The sequence below is a fragment of the Melozone crissalis genome, unplaced genomic scaffold (assembly GCF_028551555.1).
Source record: "Melozone crissalis strain CALT ecotype California unplaced genomic scaffold, PUWL_Pcris_2 ptg000006l_1, whole genome shotgun sequence".
Classification (NCBI taxonomy): Eukaryota; Metazoa; Chordata; class Aves; order Passeriformes; family Passerellidae; genus Melozone; species Melozone crissalis.
In genome coordinates, this window is record NW_026535784.1 from 43,046,476 (window position 1) to 43,070,689 (window position 24,214).

A 24,214-nucleotide genomic window follows, 5' to 3' on the forward strand; every position below is an offset into this window, starting at 1 on the left:
GGACTTTCGACTCTGCTTTTGAGGTGGGAGCGGGAATTTCGGAGTGCTCCCGTCCATCAAAGTCAGCCTCCCAGCAAGTCAAGGGAGCACAAGGAGTGCAGCTGGTTTGATGAAAGGCCATTTGGATAGCCAGTGTCCTAGACAGCTCCTGCTATGGCACATCTTGCTGATGCACCTCCCACGTGGTGAGCCTGGCATGGGACATCATTGTCTGACAGGATGAAGCTGATGGGGAGAAGGAGCATCCCTGTTCCTGCCCAGGATACTGGCTCACGTCCACAGCATGCTAGCAAGGTACGAACACCCGCACAGCCTTGCTTTGTGCTCATGGATTTACATTTACAACAGAGATTTCACTGGAAAATTGAAAGCTCTCCTGTCACTTGGGAAGCTGACAAATGAGAAAGTAGAAATGTGGACTAAAGACCTTGAAAACAACTATTTTCCTTATCTTATCTGTATAACTCGTGGAGATCAGGAGATTGGCAGTGCTTTTGGTGACATGGAGAGGCTGACAGTCACATATTAAGTGCAACACCAGAGCAGGGTGGCTGACTGGCCACAAGTGGCAGGGACTTTCTGGACAAATTCTTGAGAAGTGTTTCTATTGGAGTACAAAGAAAATTAAAGCAGTGGTATTGTTTATGTCCTTCTGCACAAATCCTGGGAGTCTGAGGAACAAGCATGTCAGAACCTAGCACAGTAGGTGGGAGGCAGAGGGTTATCGAGGCAGTAATGTGGAAATGCAAAGGACACAGACATGGCAGGACCTGTGCTAGGGTGAAGGAGGAATACAAATTAAATGAAGTTAATGGAGTCAAATCAATTAGCCATCTTACAGGAGAGAGACTAAATTTCTAGGAACCCAAATGTTGGAAGAAAAGTGCTGGGAGCATCTTCTAAGTATGACTGTTTGGCTTCTGACAAGAAAAAAACCAAAAAAGGAGGTAGCCAAGCCAGCAAGTGCAATACTGAAGCTTCCCAAGGAGCACACACAGAGCACACAATTATTTAGATGAAATGGGACAGCACAACAGCAGCCACCATGAAGTCAGACTGTCAGAACAGTATCTGCTGTGTTGGTCCACCTTTCTCCGTCTTGCACCCATGCTGGGAACAAGCAGTCTGTCCCAAGCATCCTCCTGCCTCTGAATATGGCTTGCCCTAAAACTGCCAGAGACACAGCTGGCTGGAGCCCCACTCCAGTGAAGTCCCCATGCACTTTCAGCAGGAGGAGCTTGAAAGGAGCTTGGAGCAGGGGGAGGAGCTGTAGGCAGGGAGACAAATTGCTCCTCAAGGACCTCAAGGAAACAAGGGAGCAGATCATGGTCCCAGAAATGCATTGTCTGCAGCAGAAGCCAGGAGCAAGTCCTGGGGAGTGTGCAGTGACCAGGAGTTGGTGTTAAATCTTCTCATTTCTATTTTGTTTCTCTGATTACATAATACTTTCCCTATTAAAAATGTTAACTTCATTCTAGAAGGAACATGAAGCTGCTGTTCCAAATCAGTATCAGGATTTGGTTTAAACAACTTACTTTATTGATTTAAAAAAAAGGTTTTTAGGGGAGATGATCTGACTTGAGCAATGCTTTCTGAGTAACCCCCTGATGGCAGAGATTTTTCAGCTCAGCAGCCAGAGGGTCTTGGGCTGTCCTCAAGCCATGGAGATGGCAGGTATAGAGGGGGAAGAGCTTCCTGGGACATGACACATGAGAATCCATCAGCAGAACGCATGCAGCAGCATGTCCACACTGCTCTGGCCTCTCAGGAGTTGGAATGGCTTTGCTATGGCATTTACTTGGGTAAACTTGATGTGCTTTGCTATAAGCCATGGTGACAAACTGGTCCCTCTTTCCATGTCTGGGCACACAGTGTGTTGGCAAGATGGAAGGTGTTCAGCAAACAAGTTTCACAGTACCAATGCAGTTTTGCAGAGTTGGATTTCCTCATAATTTTGGTTGTAAGAGGAGACTTGTAATGCTGGTACCCTATTCCAAAGGTACCCTTTAAAGCACCAGCTGTTTTAACATAGGGAAATGACATAAGCATCTCGAGAGGTTTGCAATATTTCTGTGTCAGCAGTCATTTCAATAAAGATCTAGGAGCTGGAAATCCTTGTAATCAGTCATATACTGTTCCCAAAATCTGAATCAAAGCCATATTACTGACACCTGGCTGGAAGTGGTTTTGCAGATGCTGTTCCAGTAAATAGTATATTTACAGTTCAAACTTTGTGAAGACAAAGACTGCAGTAATGGCACAGGGACCTCCAAGCAGGTAACTTACAGGAAAACTATAGCAGAGGTCTTGTTAAGCTTTCTACTGTTTGCATTTTTTTTCATGGGAGTGGTAGGTGGGAGCTGGTTTTGAGGAGAAATAGAGATGGGAGTAGCCAAAAATAGCAAAAAACTAAGTGGGGGGATGTGGGAAGCCAAACCAGGGCTTTGGGGCTCTGCCACTCATGTATAAGATACTCAGCCTGAAAGCTGTAAGGATAAACACAATTCAAAGGCTAAATGACCCTTCAAAATGTTGTCCTTCACACAACATTTAAATCTCCTACTGGAGGGCAGCCTCTGCTCTGTGCTCCTGTAAATCATCTACCATGAACAGGGGAAGTAAGTCTATGAATACACATGAAAGCGCCATAGCTTTGAGAAGATCTGGCATGAGCTCCTGCTCACGTGTGCAGCAGGTGACACTTTGGACACAACAGGCCCCCAAGGCACTCCCACCTGGCCATACTAGTCCTGGTCCTCACCATCAGCGCTGCCAGCAGAGGAGAAGTTTCTCCAAGAAAACAACAGACAGACAGAAAATCATAGATATGTGTTGTCATCATATTGCAAAGGTTCGATACCTTCTTGGTGATTTCTCATGGGCTCTCCTTGCAGCACTGACTCCTTCTTCTCCACAGTACAGCCAACAAACTCCACCTCTCATCACAGGACAACCAACTGCAACTCTCATCTCCACCAGCTAACCCTTTTGTAGCACTCTTCTTATTGGACACAGCTGTGACCTATTTTAGGGCAGGCCTGTTCCTAATCTTTGGTGATTAGTACAGCTGCAGCTCCTCAGGTATGAGACTACCTTCTGCACTATCTTCATTTTCTTACATTCTGTCCCTCCACAGATATGATTTTCACCAAGAAATCAAACAGCACAGTGTAAATGTGCTCATTTTGAGGGAGGCAGCTTACTCAACCTGCTGCACACATCTCCACTGTAAATGTGACAGTAACTGTAAATTTAAAATAACCCAACAAACCCAACAGTGAGGAGGAAAGAGAATGCAAGAAAAGCTGCTTCAGGGTACAGGTTGATGACCTAAGAGGATTTCTATTCTCATAAAGTAGTTTTCCCCTTAAAAGGCAGATAAGAGCACTTTGTTCAGTAAATGGCGAACTACATTATTTTGAATCAAGAACTTCACTTTGGAGCTGGTTATTTGTTTAGTAAGAGGTAGTTTCAGAGAGCCACTGGAAATTCTTTTCCCTGATCAAGAGGCTGGACTGTGAGAATGCAAATGAATTTCCTTTCACTTGCCAAACTAAGCCTTGCAGCACTAGGAAGCTCAGGTTTTTCTAGATTTCTCCAGTTCCAGCCACTCCAATGCCATCAGCTCTCTGCCAGACTTCATGAAGGCATTTCTGATTTTTTTCAGAAGTGAAGCAAAGCAGAATTGCAAAATCCACCTGAAATCAGTGCAGCCCAAAGAAATCACCACCCCAGCCTTGCTCTGAGTACACAAGCCTCCATGGGTTAACTGTTACACATTGGTTCATGACATGCACTTGTGTCAGAAAACATTTATGTTAGCAGCTGCACCAGCAAGGTTAGTACCAAAACATCCTTCCGTGCTTTGGGGTTTGGCTGCTCATTTGTTTGTTTTGTTCTTTGGCGCTTTTTATAATCCTCATCCTGTTCTAAATAGGGGAGTGATTAATTCCTCTCTTTCTGTTTAATTTTGCTTCAGCCTACTGTTTTTGTTTTTTATTTTAGACGGAAGGAAAAACATCTAGCTTGGGTATAGGAGAAGGAAAGCACAACTGCACAAGCACAGCCCCCAAAAACCAGAACCAGACCTGTTTGTATCTTAGCATTATAGAATGGCTTGGGTTGGAAGGCACCTCAAAGATCATCTAGTTCCAACCCCCCTGCCATGGACAGGGCCACTACAGCAGGTTGCTCAAAGCAGCACCCAGCTTGGTCTTGAACACTTCCAGGGATGTTCCAGTGCCTCGACACCGTCACGGGGAAGAATTTTTTCCTGCTATATAATCTATACCTGCCTTCTGTCAGTTTGAAGGCATTCCCCCTGTCCTATCACTCCATGCCCTTGTCCAAAGCCCCTCTTCAGCCGTCTTGTAGCCCCTTCATGTAGTGGATTCTGCATAAGGCTGGCATATAATGCTTGAAAGAACAACACCAAGGAAGTCATCACAACATAAACTACCTTGAAACTACCTAGAGCTGAACTGACTTGCCCTATAGGTCCCTGATATTGCTGGAGGGTGTAGCAGTTATCTTGTAGCAGGTAAGAATGGATGGTAATGACAAGAAGGAAAAATAATTTGATATAGCACCAGCTACTGAACACAGTCTGAGGCCACAGGGCTCTATTTTCAATGGAAATGTTTCTTCCCTCCTAGAACAATGTGCAAACATTTCTTGGATCATCTCCCTGTATGAAAATTACTGAGAGAATTAACAGTGCGGTGAAAAGGGTGAGAGCTACTATAGGTTAACACACCTGATCAGATACTCCACCAAACTCAGTCACTGTAAAAAAGGAGATTTCTCTAACCACGTAATTATATTTACTGTTCTGCACAGAAAGAGGTGCTGGGTGGTACATCTCAGAGCCAGCACCCCGAGGCACAAACTTGGGCTGTTAAGTCTTACTTAAGTCACTACTTGGCTTAAGTTGTTATTCGCTCATCCTTTCTCTACCTCAGATTAAAGCCATTATGTCCCAAGAAATCATAGCCCATGCTTGGTGAGTAGTAGTCCTTTTGTAGAGGGAGATGCCTGAGCTGGGGTGGGGTTTTTACTATTATAAGGAGCAAAAGTTCATCGCTAGGGCAAGTTCTCACTACAGAAGCAGTAAAAACCGGGGATTTTTTAGTTCATCATTACACATCCTGGATTAGAAGGGTGTTATCTTTCTGTGGTTTTCCCCTTCAAGAACTTATGCCATCAATTTTCTCTCTTCCATATTCCTGTGATTATTGCTTCCATTGCTTAACCACTTTGTTCTTTACCTTGTTTGGAACTTCACTCCCATTATTCATCAAGGTGGTGAGAGGAAAGCTCATGTCTTTACAACCAATTTGATGAGTGACAGTATTGGCATTAACGTCTTTGAAAAGGGTCTTTATGTCTGTAGTAACTTTAGGCAGCAGGTTTGTTGCAGAGACCAGACAGCTTGGCTCCTGGAACACACAAGTGGGTCTGCACAAACCTGAACTTCTGAACTTTGGGGTAAAACAGTAGGTACAAGGGGGGATAGGTTGTAGGCGGCTCGGGAAGGCTGTACCTTCTGAGTACCTCAGCCAATGAAGAAAGGAAGAGGGCAACTGCGGCTGGGAGTTGAGGATAGAGGCTGCACCCTCTGAAACCTCGAGAGAGAAAACCCCGGGGGCTTGTGTGGGACTCCCTGCCTTTATTAGAATAAACTTGCAGGACTCCTCTATCTCCTTTATGGACACAAACTTCTGACATTTGTGGATTTTTGTGGGAATCGGTATTGGGGCACCTGTGGGGAATCCCACTGGAGGCTGAAGGTCCACTTGCATCGGTCCAAGAAGTTTAGTCCATCTTTAGACAACGTACAAATATGTCAGTTCATGTTTAAGTTATGATAGTGATTGATTTGTGGCCCTGTCAAAAACCAAGAGCATTTGAACAAGCACAAGCAGTAATGAGCCAGAGCAGAAATGAACTGGAGCGCCACAGAACATGGAAACAAACTGGAGCTGCAAATAAGCTGAAGCAGGAAAGAAGCCAGGGAAGGTGAAACCAAATTGGAGTCTGAAACATGCTGGAGGCACGAACAAACTCTATGAGCTGAACCTGAGACAAACTGGGGACAGAAGCAAATCACCTGAAGCTGCAAAGGAGGTGAAGCAGAAACTAGAGAGAGCCTTCCCCGAGCTGGAGACGCAAACTAACGGGACTCACAAAGGAGCTGCAGCCGCCAGCTCCCCGCAGCATCTCTGTGAGGGCTGAGCCGGCTGGGCGCTGGCAGGGCCGTGCTGAGGGCAGGCAGCAGCAGCAGCCTCCTCCTCGGTGCAGGCATCCCGGCGTCTTCCCGGGGGATCCAGATCCACACCTGGCGCGGCTCGCTCGGGCACGAGCGGCTACAGGAGCGGCCAGTTCGAGCTGTTCTGCCGCGTTACAGCAGAGCCAGCGCGGGGCCGAAGGGCTCGTCCTGCCGGCAGTGGCTCTGGGAAAGAGCCGGGGAGAAGAAACCACGTGAGGCCTGGTGGCCGGAGGGGTTGCCGGAGGGCTGACCTGGGACGGGACTCGCGGGAAGGGCCCCTCAGGATCCCCGCGGCCCCGGGCGGCGGCGCCCCCTGGCGGGCACTGTGCGGAGCGGCGGCGGCGGCGCGCCCCTGCCCCGCACCGGCGCCGCCTGGCGGCCGCGGCACAACCCCGCAGTCCCGGGGCGGCAGCGGCAGCGCCCGGCCCGCAGCCAGCCAGGCGCTGCACTGGGATGGACACAGCAACACTGCCTGAGGAAAGTCCTGGGAGTCAGCTCCGGGAGGGACACTGTTAGGAACATGAATCCACCCTGTCAGAGGTTTGTGTCCAAAAGGGAGAGGCTATGGAAATTTCCTATCGGGTCTCAGACTGCTGGGAGACTCAGCCCCCTTTTATCCTAAGTTCCTGGCCACATAACCCTCCTCCTCCTCCCCATTGGCTGAAGTACTCGGAAGGTACAGACTTCCCAAATTGCCTACTCTACACCCCCCTCTGGCAGGCATCCCCCTTTTGATATATAAAGGAAAGAAGAAAAATAAAGGTATTCATAATTCTATTAAGTCTTGGTTCTTTTTCTCTAGGTTCAGGAATTTCACACGGCCTTGGCTAAGCAACAGTCCGTGTTGATTAGTAACATTTTCTAGAACTATTAGTTTCTTCTGTTACTTCTCTATCTATTAAAGTTCCTAGCTCTATCTACAAGCACATTCACATGGTCTGTTCGTAAAGACACATTCATCTTATTCCTTTCAGACACCATGCCTGGTCTGCATACCGTAGCTGGAAAATGACACCGTAGTTTGAATATGGACACCATAGCTGGGTTATCACCTCCCCAACATGCCCTGAACACGGCAGCAAGACCCTCACACCCTCCCACTCCTTCAACCCATGAATAACCAGCCACAGCCACAAAGAATTTGTCAAAAATCAGCTTTGCCACTGAAGCCACTTAAGGCAGAAAACAAGTTTTCCGTGGCTGGAAAGGTCTCATGGAAGAGTCTCATGCCTCCACGCAGACATGTCCCTCTCCATGGTCCCTCTGGCCATAGGCCCCTCCATGTCCCCAGTGACAGCCACACACTCGTCCATATGCCGCACACAAGACAAGCACCTTTCCATGCTGGCCCTGGCCATGTTCCCCTGAGCCACCTCAAGCCACATTTACCCCCATGTCCTCTCCCAGCCGTGTCCACCCCATGCCCATGGACACACTTCCTCCCGCATTTAGATCTCAAAACTGTGCTGTGCTACCACTTAGAGCCACAGACCCCGTGCTGCATTCCGTGGCCGTACCCACGGAGACACCCCGGGAGGGGAACACGGACAGGAGCAGGGATGGCTGCGGAGGAGCTGCCAGGACTCCCTCATGAAGGGACAGTGCCTTCGCCTCGGCCGCGCGCCCTTCCCCCGCCCACCGGCCTTTGCCCGCCAATCAGCTCTCGCTGCCCCCGAGCCTTGGCCAATCATGACCTGCACGGCGGGACGCCCCGCCCCCCCACCCACCGCGAGGGCCGCTCGTTCCGGGCCAGGGCCGCCGCTTCCGGCGCGCCGGGGCCGTGCGGCCGCCATGGTGCGGGCGTTCGTGCTGCTGGCGCCGGGCGGGCCCGCCCCCTGCCGCGTGCTGTACGCGCGCACCTTCGGGACCCCCCCCGGCGCCGCCCCCGGGGGGCCCCGGCAGCGCCTCCGCCGCAAGGAGCAGCTGCTGGTCGTGGCCAGGTACACGCGGACACCCGCCCCCGCGGGAATCCCCTTGCTGCGCATGCTGCTGGGACAGCCGGCGCCGTGTGCCCGCCGTCTCCTGAACCCTCTGGACCTGGGACACCTGCTCGCTCTCCCTGGGATCCCCACAGCCGTGATATGCCCACTTTGTTTGATGGGAGGGCTCTTGGGCATTGCCTGACCCCCAGGGCTGGGACACCCACCCCTTGACTGTGGGACACCTTCCGTTCCTGAGCAGAGCCTGTGGCAGCTCCCCTTGCGGAGAACAGGGCTCAGCGAGAGCCCCAGGGATCATTCATGGGATCCACCCTTTTGGGGATCCTGGGCCCGGCAGGACCCCTGGGACCCTGTTCCCCCACAGAGGGATCACTGTCCCTGGATGAGGTGCGAGTCCTTAACACGAGTGTCCCCCTTTTCTCTTCCAGGCAAGTGGCCTCCCAGTGCCAACTGCTTCAGGCGTCCTTGGGGCGCCCGTCCTCGCCACAGCTTCCCCAGCTACCCGATGAGCAGGTGTCCCTCCAAGATGCTCCAGGGGGTGTTTTCCAGATGCCCCCCGGAGACCCATTCCCTGAGCGGGTGACAGTAGTCTGGTTATCGGTGCTGGCCCTCGCCTTCGCCTTGGTTTGTGAGCCCCAGGAGAATCTGTCCTTGGCTGAGATCACCCTGAGGCGCCTGGCTCCCCGCCTGCTGCTCTCCCTGCGCCTCCTCAGCCCCGGCGCTGACGTCCTGCTCCGACCTGATGCCGCCGATGGCCTCCTGGACCGTCTCCTGCCCCACGGGCAGATGCTTTTCCTCAATGAACGTTTCCTCCAGGCAATGGACCGAGACCTGGGGCTCAAAGTGTCCCGCTGAGCCACAGATGGCATTCCTGCCTACCACCCCCAGATATTTTGAGGGATGAGAGAAAAGGGAGGGATCTGAGATGGTCACCAAGCCCCAGTGGGATGGATGAGAAAATTAGTTCCAGTATAAAGAGCAATGAGCCAGCTAAGAGGAGGGTTTTAATCCATTTTTTCCCTAACGCCATCATGGGAATGCTAATAGTCATCCCCATAAATCCACCTGGAGCTGGGACAGTGCCAAGTTCCTGCACTGCGCTCCTGCACCACTCCACATGCACATGACAGCGAGTGGAGGCTGCATGTGGCCATGAATGGACGCTAAAAGAGGGACCCTGGATTGTGGTTATCCCAGCTGGGCACTGTGGGGCATGCAAGGTCGAGCAGGGGTGTGCACCCTGCCATGAGGCATTGGGGTCTCTGTGTGGGGCATTAAATGAACAGGCAGTGGGGCAGGATGTAGCCTTGTGCCTGGCACAGCAGGGTGCTTGTCCCTAGATGGTGCTGCTTGGGGCCAGGGGACCTGTGTGACACCCTGGGAGGTGGCAGGAGCTGGCACCCACCTACCCAGCTCTGCAGGGTGCAGTGGGGAGCAGGGTCCTACCCTAGCAGTTTCTGGGTGCTGGGAAATCCAGGGAGCCAGGAGCTGGTGTGCACAGCTCTTACACCACTGTGCTGGGAACAGGCTGGGCACTGTCACGCTGTGCAGAGGGGCTGTCACAGGGCCAGACCCCAAAGTGCTTTCCCTTGTAACTGCACCAGTAAAGCTGGAGCACCTGAGGAGGGATGCTGGGCACTGGGCTTCAGCCATGGTGGGTCTCTGGCTGTGCTGGGGGATCTCGCTGTGTGCTGGAGGTGGGGGGACATTGCAGCCCACTGTGCCATCCCCCCTTAAGGGGAAGGGAGCACTGTCTTCACCTCTCCATGTGATAGCGCCTGTCACATACTGCACCCACAACTGGCTTGAATACAACCAAGAGCCAAAGAGACGTTGTCCTGGAGAGTTTCAATGATGTTAGCAACTAATTATTGATGAGATACTGGAATCTGAATGTATGGGCCATTATTGTGTCTGCACTGATAGGATTCCAGTTGCTGGATTTCAATATCACCTGGTTTATGGCCAAAATTCTCTTGCAAATCAGCCACCTGAATTGGATTAAATGGAATAGTTATTTGTGTGTGGTTTTCCTCTCCACCCTCAGGTCTAGTAGATTCAGGGGGAATTGATGATAAGAAATCATCTTTTCCCGATTCTCTGTCATGAGGATCACCCTGTATGTTTCCATCCCATGTAAGTCTGCCACACTTTTCCTGGAACTTTGATATCATGGTCTGTCGGAGAATGACCTAAAGAAAAGGCCATGAGACATAAAATTGAGAGAAAAGTATAAGGGAAAAGTAAGGCCGTTTCTAACAGTTCTCAGCCTTCTGATTTGTATAAACAATTAGACTCTCTCAGGCATCATTCTATAAACAATAAAGTTCTCAGCTTGTCTTCCCATGGCAAGCAGAACACCATCCTTGGGAAGGCCTGTTATCCTGAGAACAGATGTAGAGGTTTTGGGAACACTAGTTTCTGTTTTAGTTTCTGGTTTCTGTTTTGGTTTCTGTCTTTAATAAACAATTGTAGGTATTCTAAAACAAAGGGAGTGGTTAGAAATTTCTCTGTTAGCCTATCATGACATTGGATTACAGAATATTCATGGCGTTCGTTAGCACTGTTATTTAAGGTGATTGATTGATCAATAAAGTTGGACTTCGATGCATTACCAGGATGGTCGTTCTCCCCTTCACTTCAATAATGGTCACCATTTATGGCACCATTTTGGTAGCAGTTTGCTGACCCTGTCCACCATCTGTATTTCAATTTTAAGTAAAGGTCGTAATGTTATTTCCTTATCATCAGATGAAAATGTTACATGTATTTTTTTGTCAGGGTAACAGACCCATTTACTGTCTTCCAACTCCCTCATTGGATACAGAAGGTCAGAATTGTGAGACTGTATTTCTGCAAATGGTCCAGATGCTCTGTCCTGCACTCGTGCCTCCTTTCCCAGAGACCCCACTGACCTGGCCTGCGCCAGGCACCACTTGGCTTCTGCTTCTCCTTGATCTCCTCCTGGAGCGAGAGCAGCACCTGCTCCATCATGGTGGGTTCCTGTACTGCACAACCTGCTGGATCAGATCATCCAGGATGGAGCAGAACAGCCTATGCAGCCCTTTCCTACAAGAGACATCAAAGGAGCACTCAGGAGGGCAGAAAGGAGGATTCCCTCTGCTTGCAGCACCCTCAGCCAGGTCCATAGCTGTGCTCCGTCTCCTGAACCTTTACAGCTTGGGTGTGGCAGGAGGGTGGAGCTGCCAGAGCTCCTGGGCACCAGAGCACGTGGAATCCTGAGAGGTGTGGGGGCCCTGGGTGGCAGAGCTGTCTCTGCACTTCCACAACCCCATGGCACTCATTAAAGGGGCTGTGGCTGGGGGAGAAGTGCAGAGAGGTGGGAGGAGAGGTGATGCTGGCCTCCATTCCTGACCCCTCATGGCTTGGGTTTAGTGCCTGGCCAGCATCCACGTTACCGAAGTATCCTACCAGGGATCAGGGCATGCTCCAGTGGCACTGGCAGTTCCTCTGCCACGTGTATTGGGCTGGACTTTGCCTGATGGGGCACTGCCCCAGGCACAATCCTAGCACAAAACCCAGTACTGCCCCAGGCACAGTCCTGGCATAGGTGCCAGCCAGTTGGGAGGTTGTGGAGGCTGCCAGCAGGGAAGACAGCCAGTGCTGTGTGGACCCACTGTCAGCCATGGAGCAGGAAGCTGAAATTGTGCAGGAGCTGGGAAGCCTCCATGGCATCCCCCTCTACAAGAGCTTCATCGAGGGCTGGCCACGGGTGAAGGCTTTCCAAGCCCGTCCAGATGACCTGCTCATCTCCACCTACCCCAAATCGGGTGAGTGGTCCTGGGGAAGGGTGCAGGGGGATGGGGTGACACCAGCCTTTGCAATGCTGTCCCTGTGTGGCAGGCACAACGTGGCTGAGCGAGATCATGGACATGATCTACCACGACGGCGATGTGGAGAAGTGCCGACGGGATGCCATCTACAACCGCGTGCCCTTCCTGGAGTTGAAGGCCCCTGGGGAAATGAGTGGTGAGTTTCCCCACCCCGGCTGCCTGGCTTGGGTGGAGAGGGAACAGAGCCAGCTTGGGGGTGAGGGTGCTGGGGCTCACACCTCTAAGTCCCCTGTGCCACAGGTATTGAGCAGCTGGAGAGCACCCCATCCCCGCGGCTGGTAAAGACCCATCTCCCAGTCCAGCTCCTCCCGACCTCCTTCTGGGAGAAGGACTGCAAGGTAACGTGGCAGGTGCTCCCTGTCTCCACTCTGGGTTGGTGGGGAGGAGGCACCACTCTCTACCTCCCAAACACATCCTTGGCTCTCTCCAGATTATCTACATGGCCCGCAACCCCAAGGATGTTGCCATCTCCTACTACTACTTCCACCGGATGGCCAAGATACACCAGGACCCTGGCACGAAGGCTGAGTTCTTGGAGAACTTCATGGCTGGCAAAGGTGTGAGCTGAGCCACCTGTGGGAAGGACATCCCCCGCTACTCCTCTTTCCAGCTAATCCCTTGATCATATTCCACAGTGCCCTATGGATCCTGGTACGACCACGTGCGCGGATGGTGGGAGAAGAAGCAGGACAAGAAGATACTCTACCTCTTCTATGAGGACATGAAAAAGGTGAGGGTGGGATGTAGGGGAAGGAGCCCTGGTTGCTCCCCAGCTTTTTGGCAGCCTGCTCATGTCAGTCACCCTGCAGGACCCACGGCAAGAAGTGCAGAAGATCTTGCAGTTCCTGGGCAAGGAGTTGGCAGAGGGAATAGTGGATAAGATTCTGCACCACACCTCCTTCCAGGAGATGAAGAAGAACCCTGCTGCCAACTATGAGACCGTGCTCCCCATCTTGATGGATCACAGCATCTCCCCCTTCCTCCGGAAAGGTGGGGGTTCAGCTGGGGGTTTGGTGGTGGAGGATTTGGGAGGGATGTCCCTGGATTGTGTCTGAGCCCGCATCTGTGGCTGCAAATATGTCATGTGTGTGAGGATTTACCCCAGTTGTTTTCTTGCCCCCAGGGGTCTCTGGAGACTGGAAGAACCACTTCACTGTGGCCCAGAACGAGCGCTTTGACCAGCACTACCAAGAGCTCATGGCAGGCTCTGACCTCCACTTCCAGATGGAAGTGTGAGGGGCTTATCTCCTTTCCCAGGAGGACTGTGCTTCCCCTTGCTCTCCCAGTGGAGAGGATGGATCCAGAGGGAGATTCTTGCACTAATTCACTTTTCCCCTTGCAATAAATTGTGATAAATGGAGGTTGAGTCATTGCCTTCAGGGAAAATGAGAGTGGGGCTTGGACCCCCTGAACTCTAGGGAGTGTCTGGGAACACCTTCATGGTCATCAGAAGAGAGGGTGGGCACACAGTGGATTTTTAGTGATGGTCAGGCATCACCAGGAGTAGGCACCTTCCCAGAAACCACCACTGGCCCCTGCCAGCTTGGGCTGCCCCAGCCTACCAAGGTGCCTGGAGGGAACAAAGATCGATGATGAGTGGAAAATCCCCAGAGCACCAGCGAATCCAGTGCTGCCGCAGCCCTTGCGTGCACAGGAGCTTTCCTGCCTCTGGGTTGGGGCAGGTTTCTTGACAGAGTGGGTGGTGGTCAGGCTCTCCTTGGCCCAGCTGGAGCTTGGCAGCCCATGGTCTGTGGGAACAAAGGTGAAGGGAAACAGCTCCCTGCTGCTGTGTGGCCAGGCTCAGCAACATCACTGTCCTTGCTGAATAAAGAACACACCTTTCAACCTGGGTGCACCTTGCCCTTGCTCTGGGATGCCTGGAGCAAACCAGTCCCTGTCCCACTGGGGGAAGGGTGTGCTTTGCAGTCCCAAGTTCCCCATTTACACCCCATTTCTGGCCAGTTCTTCAGTTTCTAAGACTGCAGCTTCTTGGCAAGATAGCCTCATGAGATTGTTCTATCCTGAAAGAGATGCAGCCCAGATCCAACTGCTAAAGACCAGCAGCGCTATGAGGGGACCTGCCTCACAGAAATAAATCCTTTTCACACGTTCATGTAAATGCCATGATGCCTTCTACTGGAAGATGTGCTTACCCAGCTCCTGGCTTTGCACATGCAGCCAATTTTGCCGGCACGTGGACAGCAAAACACCTGAACACCTGCCATGGCATGCCTCATCTTACCAGGAACTTGGCCCTGGAGATAAATCAGGGACGTTTATCTCAAGGCTGCCAACAGTTGAGCTGCTGACTCTGCCCAGCTGCCATCTCTCCTGCCCTTCCCACTCCCTCCCAGCTAAGGTAAGGAAGAACATTTCCCCCCCATCGGCACCCTTAAACACTTTTCCCAGGAGCACATGTGCTTTGCAACCCCGCAAACTTCGGACCCGTATTTGAGTGGAGTAGGGGTACAACCAAAGCCTGAACCCCACATCCCGCTCGCAAGCCCCACGTCGGTGTGAGGAGCTGGGGACGTCCACGCAGGTGACTCTTGGACCGGGACAGGGTGATGTTCAATCTCCCGGGATGTGGGTCGGGATTTCCTCCCTTTGTTTACTTCAGCGGGTGGAGAGGGAAGCTGTGATTTCCACTCCCGCTGCCCGTGTGCGTCCCGACGGGCGCTGAGCGCGGACAGCTCATCACAGGCATTTGGGGACCGTCCCCATCCCCGCTCGCCCCTTCCCCGCACTCCTCCCACCGCAGCACCGGGACCGGGTCTGTCCGGCTCCTGTCCCAGCGGTGCCCCCCGGCGCCTCCATCTTCCGGGCAGGGGAAGGAAAATAACAAATCCCGCCCCGCAAGCGGCGGGCCGAGCTTTGCCTCCTCCCTGCCAGAGCGCCCGGAAAAGAGGCAAGTAGCCGGGGGACTTTGGGCACGGCGATTCGGGGTGCCCTGGCCTCATAAGCCGGGGGCCAGCGGGGGTGGGTGCGGGGGCTCCCGTGTCCCCATAAGCCCCCGGGAGGTGGGAGCAAGACACCAAGTTTGTCTCCAAAAATCCAGAAATCACAGCGCGGGGGTTTTGCCGCTGGCATGTCCAGCGTTTCTGTCCTGAGCCGTGGGTGGAAAGGCTTCCTAGGGAGTGAGTTCTGAGTTCTGCTCCTCGTTCCTGTGACTGTCAAACCCTCACTCAAGCCCCCTGAAAGCAAGGCTTCCTCCCGTGCTGCCGTACGACAGGGAGATGGGGAGGAAAAAGCAAAGAGAAAAGCAGCCTGCAGCTCCAGCCAGGAGTGCCCCTGAGAGTTTTTACATCCAGGAACAGCGCTGCCAGCTTGGTGTGGGCAGCTGCCCACTGCCTGTCTGACCTGAACCCCCAGAGCTGGCCATGCCCTTCCACTCTCCCTGCACTGCCACCTGCACCCAAAAACCCCCACAGAATTCAGGTGCCACCTCCTGCAATGCCAGCAAGCAGGGCATGGTTTCCCTCCTAAGGCCAGGATGGCTGGATACAGCAGGGATTTTGGGGCACCTAGGGAAGGAGATGGCCCCATGATGCTCCTCACTGCCAGCCATATCCCTGTTCCACGTCCCTGTCCCCAGCAGGATGGCCGATTCGGACCCCTACCTGCGGCAGCCCTGGCTGACCGTGCACGGCATCCCCATGGTCAATGCCTTTGCCCACAACTGGGAACGGATTGACACCTTCCAGAGCCGCCCTGAGGACATTGTGGTGGTCACCTACCCCAAATCCGGTGAGCGTGCCCAGGCACCAAAGGAGGGCCAGGCTCAGGGAGGGAGCCCATGCTGCCGGTGCCTGGGCTGGGACCAGGGGTGTGCCAAAAGGCAACACTGGTAGATGGTGACCCTCTGGTGCCCGAGATGGGTCTTGAGTGGGAATGGCACCAGCTGGACACCCAACCTCTCCCCACCAGGCACCACCTGGGTCAGTGAGATCATGGACATGGTCCTGAAAGGCGGTGACCCGGAAAAGTGCAAGCAGGATGTCATTTGGGAGCGGGTGCCCATGATGGAGTTTGCTGCTCCTGGGAAGTTACCACCAGGTAGTGGGGTGGCAGAGGGTGGTGGGCGGCAATGGGTGCTGCATGGGGACAGTTTGTTTTCGTATGGGGGGGCACCAGAGTGGGATCACTTCTGGGGGAAATCCTTACAGGCACAAAGCAGCTGGAGGCCATGCCATCCCCTCGCATCATCAAGACCCACATCCCAGCTCACATCTTGCCCAAATCCTTCTGGGAAAACCGCTGCAAGGTAACAGGCTGGAGTGAACCTACCTGGAGGGATCCAGCCCCCATAAGGGAGCACCCTGCCCTGTTCGGACCTTGCAAGTCCCCACATGCCACCAAGCTTTCTGCAGATGGTCTATGTGGGACGCAACGCCAAGGACGTGGCTGTCTCCTACTACCACTTTGATTTGATGAACAAGTTCCACCCTCACCCCGGGACATGGGCCGAGTACCTGGAGAAGTTCATGGCTGGCAGAGGTGGGACAGGGCACCCCTGAGTGCATGCAGGGGACCCTGCAGGGGACTGTCACCTACTGGCTGCTCTCCCCATGCAGTGGCATATGGTTCCTGGTACGACCACGTCAAGGGCTACTGGGAGCGCAGGAAGGATCACCCCATTCTCTACCTCTTCTACGAGGACTTGAAGGAGGTGATGGGGCAGGAGGGATGGTGGTGTGGAGGGGGTGCGGGGTTGGCAGGGGGGGTGAGTGTCGGCCTGTGTCGCTCAGGACCTGCGTCGGGAGGTTGCCAAGGTGGCCCAGTTCCTGGGGCAGAAGCTGTCGGATGCGGTGCTGGACACCATCACCCGACACACGTCCTTCGAGGCCATGAGGGACAACCCTGCCACCAACTACACCAATATTCCCTCTGACCTCATGGACCAGAGCGTGTCGCCCTTCATGCGCAAAGGTGAGCGGCTGCGGGGGCCTGGCGCGCTGCCTGCCCCGGCCCCTGCTGAGCCCCATCTCTCCCGGCCACAGGCACCACCGGGGACTGGAAGAACCACTTCACCGTGGCCCAGAACGAGCGCTTTGAGCAGGACTACGCGCAGAAGATGTCAGGCACCGACCTGTGCTTCCGCACTCAGATCTGAGGGGACGCTGCCAGACGCCCCCCCAGATCCGCCCTGTGCTGAGGTGGCACTGCTGCCGTTCCTTCCCTCCCCTGGAAGTGCTGGAGAGAAATAAAATGTGCTCCCTGACCCTGCCATGGGGTGCTGCTCACTGTCCTGAGTTTCTGCTGATCCCAACCCAGGTGTTCCCCTGGGGCTGCTGTTCCCTTCTTGGGCTGGGACAAGCAGGTGTCACCCCTCAGCCGCTGTGGTGGGGGGATTGCCAGCAGCAGCTCATGGGGTCGTGGGAGGTTTTAGCAAATCTGTGTATGCGGAGCATGCTGGGTGGGTGTGGGCAGTGAGAGGTGTCCTACTTCCCCTCACACAGCAGGATGTTGCCTGGGACCTGTGGGGCTGAGATGTCCTCTGTGGCCCTGCCTGCAGGTCAGTGGCTGCTGGTTTCTCCCTGCCTTTGCTCCTCCCTTTCCACATCTGCTGGGCTGGCAAACATTACTGCCCTCAGCGCCCTGCCTCTTTCCTTCTCCTTCCTGCTATTACCGAGGGAGGCCCCGAGTCTCCCTGTCCTCTGCTGTCACCCTCCTGGAGTCACCGTCCTGGTGTCACCCTCCCGGCACAGAGCAGCAGGTCTGAGGTGAGATGGGTGTCCTGGGGTGCTCTACCCATGCTCAGCTGCACAGAGCTGCATGCTGCAGGGTCCAGGGTGGTGGGTTTGGGGCATTTTGTGTTTGTGTGCAATCAGCAGCCCTAAACCTTCCCCTGACCTGTGGTCTCCTGCAATATCCCCAGGGACCCAATTCCCTGCTCTCCAGGGGTGCTGAGGCAAGGGAAGAGGTGCTGTTCTAGTCTAGTCCCTGGGTCTGGGTGATACTGGCACGCTGTGGGCACCCCTGTCCTTGCTGGGGCTCTGGGTGTGCTCCTGTCCCCACAGCTGGGATCCCTGTTCCCAGCAGTGTGTGCAGCGATGGCTGCGGTGACCTCTGGTCTGTGCTCTGGTGCTATCACTGCCGCTCCCTGAGCAGGCACAGTGCCAGCTGACCAGGCTGCCCTGGCTCACAGCCACCCTGAGAGGGTGAGGGGAACCTGCCCTCATCAGCCAGCCCTGTCCCACGTCCCTGTCCCCAGCAGGATGGCCGATTCGGACCCCTACCTGCGGCAGCCCTGCCTCACCGTGCACGGCATCCCCATGGTCAATGCCTTTGCCCACAACTGGGAACGGATTGACACCTTCCAGAGCCGCCCTGAGGACATTGTGGTGGTCACCTACCCCAAATCCGGTGAGTATCCTCAAGGCAGTACCAGATGTGCTGGTACGGGGTAGGCAAGTGTGTTGTTCAGCTGAGACCCACTGCCTGGGTGTATGCAGCACATTTAGGCGCTGTCAGGACAGAGTTGTGTAAGATTTCCCTTTTCCCCCATGGCATCTGGTTGAGGTCTGAGGGATTGTCAGTGCTGAGACACCCAATGCTGCCCTGGCTGCTCCCCTTCATGGTTTTCTTTCCCCAGGCACCACCTGGGTCAGCGAGATTGTGGATATGATCCTGCAAGGTGGAGATTCTGAAAAGTGCAAGCGGGACATTATCAGCAAGAGAGTGCCCATGCTGGAGTTCTCTGCCCCTGGGAAGATGGCAGCAGGTAGTGAGGTGCAGGGGTACCCCACAGGGGCTGAGTCCCAAGGGTCTTTGCCAAGAGTTCACTGAGGAATTGCACCGGGATCCCCCAGGAACAGACCTGCTGGCCACCATGCCCTCCCCCCGCGTGGTGAAGACTCACCTGCCGACGCATATCCTGCCCAAATCCTTCTGGGAAAACCACTGCAAGGTAATGCCCTACCCTTGTCCCTGCCTTGGAGGGAATTGTAGCAGCCCTGTTCCCATGAGACAGGACTCCCCACTGCTACCTCCAGCATCTTAAGTGTTCGTAGGAGATCTAGGAGCTGGAGCATCCTCCCTGCTGGGGCTCCTGGGGCTGCCCCTCATACATCCATGGCCCATCTGCAGATGGTCTATGTGGGACGCAACGCCAAGGACGTGGCTGTCTCCTACTACCACTTTGATTTGATGAACAAGTTCCTGCCAAACCCCGGGACATGGGCCGAGTACCTGGAGAAGTTCATGGCTGGCAGAGGTGGGACAGGGCACCCCTGAGTGCATGCAGGGGACCCTGCAGGGGACTGTCACCTACTGGCTGCTCTCCCCATGCAGTGGCATATGGTTCCTGGTACGACCACGTCAAGGGCTACTGGGAGCGCAGGAAGGATCACCCCATTCTCTACCTCTTCTACGAGGACTTGAAGGAGGTGATGGGGCAGGAGGGATGGTGGTGTGGAGGGGGTGCGGGGTTGGCAGGGGGGGTGAGTGTCGGCCTGTGTCGCTCAGGACCTGCGTCGGGAGGTTGCCAAGGTGGCCCAGTTCCTGGGGCAGAAGCTGTCGGATGCGGTGCTGGACACCATCACCCGACACACGTCCTTCGAGGCCATGAGGGACAACCCTGCCACCAACTACACCAATATTCCCTCTGACCTCATGGACCAGAGCGTGTCGCCCTTCATGCGCAAAGGTGAGCGGCTGCGGGGGCCTGGCGCGCTGCCTGCCCCGGCCCCTGCTGAGCCCCATCTCTCCCGGCCACAGGCACCACCGGGGACTGGAAGAACCACTTCACCGTGGCCCAGAACGAGCGCTTTGAGCAGGACTACGCGCAGAAGATGTCAGGCACCGACCTGTGCTTCCGCACTCAGATCTGAGGGGACGCCGCCAGACGCCCCCGAGATCCGCCCTGTGCTGAGGTGGCACTGCTGCCGTTCCTTCCCTCCCCTGGAAGTGCTGGAGAGAAATAAAATGTGCTCCCTGACCCTGCCATGGGGTGCTGCTCACTGTCCTGAGTTTCTGCTGATCCCAACCCAGGTGTTCCCCTGGGGCTGCTGTTCCCTTCTTGGGCTGGGACAAGCAGGTGTCACCCCTCAGCCGCTGTGGTGGGGGGATTGCCAGCAGCAGCTCATGGGATCGCGGGAGCTTTTGACAAAACTGCATGTGGGGATCATGTTGGTTTCCTTCCCCCCCTCACACAGCAGGATGTTGCCTGGGACCTGTGGGGAAGTGCAGTTCTGGTGGGGCTGAGATGTCTTCTGTGGCCCTGCCTGCAGGTCAGTGGCTGCTGGTTTCTCCCTGCCTTTGCTCCTCCCTTCCTTGCAGCCACAGCATTGGTAAACATTACTGCCCTCAGCACCCTGCCTCTCTGCCCTTAAAAACTGCTGCTGTCACCCTCCTGTTATCACCTTCCTGGCGTCACCTTCCCCGTGTCGCTCTCCCGGCGCAGAGCAGCAGGTCTTAGGTGAGGCGGGCGTGCCTGGGTGCTCTGCCCATGCTCAGCTGCACAGAGCTGCATGTGTGCGGTCCTGGGTGGTGGGTTTGGGGTACTTCGGGGTGCAATCACTACCCCTAAACCTTCCCCTGACCTGTGGTCTCCTGCAATATCCCCCGGGATACTGAGACTGAGGCGATGGCAGCGTTCAGTTCCAGTTCCCTGCTCCCCAGGGTGCTGAGGCAAGGGAAGAAGTGCTTGCTCTGGGTGATGCTGGCACGTTGTTGGGGCTCCTGTCCTTGCTGGGGCTCTGGGTGTGCTCCTGTCACTGCAGTTGGGATCCTGTTCCCAGCAGTGGGTGCAGCCATGGCAGCGGTGCCCTCTGGTGCTATCACTGCTGCTCCCCAGGCTGGAATGGTGACCAGGCTGCCCTGGCTCATAGCCTCCCTGCTCTTTCCCCAGATCCTTCCTGCCTCAGCAGCAACTCTCCCACTAAAACAAACGATTGGCGGGATGACTGGGAAAGTCAAGGGGAAAGGCTTGCCATGGGAGCATGAACAGCAAACATTCATGAAAAGGTGGAATGGAGAGAGCAACTCCTCCCTTTTGGGCTGGTCTAGATGAGTCTCATCATGTCCATACCCGTGGGATTTGTAGATTTGCCCATCACCATAGCATGTAGCATTCCCTGGGAGGTTGGACAGATAGGAGTGTGCCACATCTGGTGAGATAGGAGTGTGCCACCTCTGCAGGAAGTTTGGGCAAGTCTGCGGCTGCTCCTCACTGACAAGGACAGGGTGCAGCACCTATTCTTCCACCAACAATGCAGATTCCTAGCAGGGACACCAAGCTTGGCCTGAACCTTCTCTCACTTCTTTAATGTTTCGGCTTTCAGAGTGGAAATGGCTCCCATGCCAGTCACCCTGATTGCTGTTGTTTACGTGCCAAGGTGCCCCTGCAGCATTACAGCAGCAGTGAAGAGAGTTCATAGAAGCTCAAAATGTATCAAAAAATCCAAGCGCCTATAAACCTACCCTGTTTTTTTCATCCTGCAGTAACAGTGCAGAGGTAAAAAGATACAATTTATTCAAGAAAGATGGTCATGGTGAGGCAATTTCATCTCCCTAATTTTGCTGGAGTTTCCCTAAACCCTGGGGATTACAAAGCACAAGTGCTTTTACTGAGCCCAAGCACATGTGACTTTGCAGAATTGCTCAATCCTGTCACATCTGCGTGTAGAGATGAGCCAACTTTGAAATTTTCCCAATTCAGTACGCTCCCTTCCTGGCAACACCCTCCCCCCCCCCAAAAAAAAAAAAAGCTAATGAAGACTTTTTAAAGTCTTCTTTCAGACCAGAAGCTGCTTCATTGCATTAAGTGAAAGGGAAAGCACAGAGTCATTTGGTGCTTCTTCAGGGCAAAAGCTTCCCTTTTCCCCTTCCCCACCCTGGCCCAGAATTTCTGAGGTTCTGGCTGGCATGGGGGTTTCCTAGAAATCAAAGTGCCATGCACACTGGAGCCCCCAGCCAGCCAGCACAATGGTGAAGTGACCCGTGTGTGGAAAACATCAGTTTGCATTGCCTAACTTTTGCATGAGGGCCTTAGCCTTGAAAAGCCTGTTGTTTTTTAACAAGGCTGGAAGTTGCATCACTGTTTGCAGCACTTCTGTTAGTAATGTTAGATGTGTGAAATACAGACACTTAACACCATCTACTTTCTTCTGCTCCACTTCTCTCCCATGTGCTAGATTTTGTACTTTAATCCTCTCAAAATGCGTATCTTCTCTGATCTGAGTAATCTGAGTATCATCTTTAGAGCTGGCCATGGAAACAAGACAATTTTAACTCTTTGGTTCCCCTAGCAATTGCTCTTGTTTGCTGTGGAGGAATTTGATACTAAGGGGTTGGAAACAAAAAACACGTTCCCATCTAAGGTTTTTTTCCAGAGAAGTGGTAACAGCACCAAGCCTGAGGGAAACATTTGGACAATGCTCTCAGGCATGGTGTGATTCTTGGGGCTGTCCTCTGCAGGGGCAGGAGTTGGACTTCGGTGATCCCTGTGAGTCCTTTCCAGCTCAGTATGGATTCTATGGCTCTGTGACCTGCTCTAGCCCATATGAACACGGCCTTTCAGTAGCTGCTGGGAAAATGATAAGTTTCTTACAGGACTTCATAAAATAAGCGATATTAGCCTGAAAAAAAAAATCTTACTTTGAATACAGAGGTCTGTGGAGAGACTGTAGTGAAATTCCTGGCTGTAAGCCCAAATTATGGTTGAAACATGCTGGCATAATAGTCTTGGATTCTGAGGGTTTAGAAAAATCCCTGTTGAATATTGTGGACAATACTTAAAAATCATTGAAATGCATCTTTAGATTCCTATATTTTCAGGTTATTAAACACTTGCCTAGATCTCCAGAATCAAGGGCCACAGAGCCAACACAGGTAACATACCAACTTTTGGAAATTTGCACTGACGACACCAACTTTTGAAAACCTCTGCAAACAAACCACAGGATTCACTCTTTGTTCCTGTTGAGTTTATATACATATCTACTATGTCACAAACAATTTTGTTTGTGACATAGTAACAAACCTGGGACCATAAAGGGAGTAAAAAAATATTTTTAGCAGTCAGACACCATATTTCTTATCTCTAGCATACAAAGACTTCCAAAGAACTTGGCTCTGTAACAACATCATAGTGTATCCTGGCAAGGGAAACACCATCTCAACCATTAAATTCCCAGTGCATAACAAAGCAATGAACAAGTACAGAATCCATGCCTTGTTGCCATCATCCCGTATTTTATTACTTCCTCCTTTTGAAAAGTCCAGTTCAGAGGGTAATTTACTTAAGCTCCTTCTGCCTGATAACCAATCCTGCTGAAGCAGCCCAGGCACAGAGGAGGGGAGCAGCAAGGAAAAGCAGCAAACAGGTGTAGCATATTGCACCTTGCAACTCAGAGCACAATGTTTATGTGCCTCGGAAGACTCTGCTAGGTAAGAGTTTTTTGCTGCATGGCATTTGTTCCCCAAATTGTGTTGGATTGAGTGTGTCATTGTACGTGTGGGTTTTAGTTGTAATTTTGGCTCCAGGTGGTTAAAGAACTGCTTCCAGGCATGGTGTTTATATTCAAGGGACATCTTTCCAAGTGAGAGCCATCCCAGATGATGTAGGTTTTGCTCTTTAGGGCCCAGAAGAGGACCAAACCCATGTTTAGATATCTGAACTGAGCCCACAACATGACCAGGTTGGTGGTGATGTGTCACAGGCAGTAGCAATGGATTCGCTGTCCATTGTTATTTGGGAGCAGCTGGAAGCTACCAGTGACCTATTAGAACAAATACATGTTATTATTGGCATTATCATCAACCAAAGGAAGGATTTGTTGACTTCTCTCAGCATAAGAAATATCAGCACTTTTAGCATCTCACTGTGAAAAAGGATGACACTTCCAAGTCAGCCCTTTGGCCTCTTATTCCTTGGCCTGCCTCTGGCATTGCTAGTTCATGGAAAAAGTGCAAGGGAATTGTTTGAGTCTCAGGGCTGGCATCCAGGGGACTGGCTTCTTTGACAGCAGGGAGGATTGCTATCATCCTCCTAACAGGAGAATAGAACTCCCTCAGTGGGAAGCTAACAGGGTAGAAGGCAGAAAGGGAAAAATGAATCATCAAACTTTTTTTTTTTCAGAGCTCAGACAAAACACAGGTTATAAAGGCACTACCTGTGCAACAGCAAAGTCTCTCTTCTGCTAAGAGTG

At 53.1% G+C, this 24,214-nt stretch overlaps 5 protein-coding genes across 6 annotated transcripts in view; all 5 read left to right on the forward strand.

The window, feature by feature from the left end:
• The window catches only part of CSGALNACT1 (chondroitin sulfate N-acetylgalactosaminyltransferase 1), a 59,625-nt gene extending 55,385 nt beyond the window's left edge, over positions 1–4,240 (forward strand). Inside the window, exon 10 of the mRNA XM_054295502.1 lies at positions 3,668–4,240. Coding sequence (XP_054151477.1) covers positions 3,668–3,702 — 35 coding nt within the window. The 3' untranslated portion in view covers positions 3,703–4,240. The remainder of the gene's footprint in view (positions 1–3,667) is intronic.
• A 3,819-nt stretch (positions 4,241–8,059) lies between these two features.
• AP5S1 (adaptor related protein complex 5 subunit sigma 1) lies at positions 8,060–9,424 on the forward strand. The gene is made up of 2 exons (XM_054295598.1): positions 8,060–8,208; positions 8,637–9,424. The coding sequence occupies exons 1-2, from the start codon at positions 8,060–8,062 to the stop codon at positions 9,061–9,063; spliced, it is 576 nt and encodes a 191-aa protein (XP_054151573.1). The 3' UTR covers positions 9,064–9,424.
• Positions 9,425–11,542: 2,118 nt separating this feature from the next.
• Positions 11,543–13,397, forward strand: LOC128949042 (sulfotransferase 1 family member D1-like). Its single transcript, XM_054293840.1, has 7 exons — positions 11,543–11,999; positions 12,073–12,198; positions 12,303–12,400; positions 12,493–12,619; positions 12,698–12,792; positions 12,872–13,052; positions 13,186–13,397. Exons 1-7 carry the CDS (start codon positions 11,855–11,857, stop codon positions 13,296–13,298), a joined length of 885 nt encoding a protein of 294 aa, XP_054149815.1. The 5' UTR covers positions 11,543–11,854; the 3' UTR covers positions 13,299–13,397.
• A 2,264-nt stretch (positions 13,398–15,661) lies between these two features.
• Positions 15,662–17,175, forward strand: LOC128949893 (sulfotransferase 1B1-like). Its single transcript, XM_054294781.1, has 7 exons — positions 15,662–15,809; positions 15,990–16,118; positions 16,229–16,326; positions 16,433–16,559; positions 16,637–16,731; positions 16,811–16,991; positions 17,063–17,175. The coding sequence occupies exons 1-7, from the start codon at positions 15,662–15,664 to the stop codon at positions 17,173–17,175; spliced, it is 891 nt and encodes a 296-aa protein (XP_054150756.1).
• Positions 17,176–17,538: 363 nt separating this feature from the next.
• Positions 17,539–20,079, forward strand: LOC128949619 (sulfotransferase 1B1-like). Of its 2 annotated transcripts, none has more exons than XM_054294513.1 (8): positions 17,539–17,785; positions 18,277–18,428; positions 18,658–18,786; positions 18,875–18,972; positions 19,152–19,278; positions 19,356–19,450; positions 19,530–19,710; positions 19,782–20,079. In XM_054294513.1, exons 1-8 carry the CDS (start codon positions 17,553–17,555, stop codon positions 19,892–19,894), a joined length of 1,128 nt encoding a protein of 375 aa, XP_054150488.1. In that variant the 5' UTR covers positions 17,539–17,552; the 3' UTR covers positions 19,895–20,079. The 2 variants fall into 2 exon arrangements, with proteins under 2 accessions (XP_054150488.1, XP_054150497.1); XM_054294522.1 differs by having other exon boundaries at positions 18,280–18,428.
• The last annotated feature ends 4,135 nt before the right edge of the window (positions 20,080–24,214 follow it).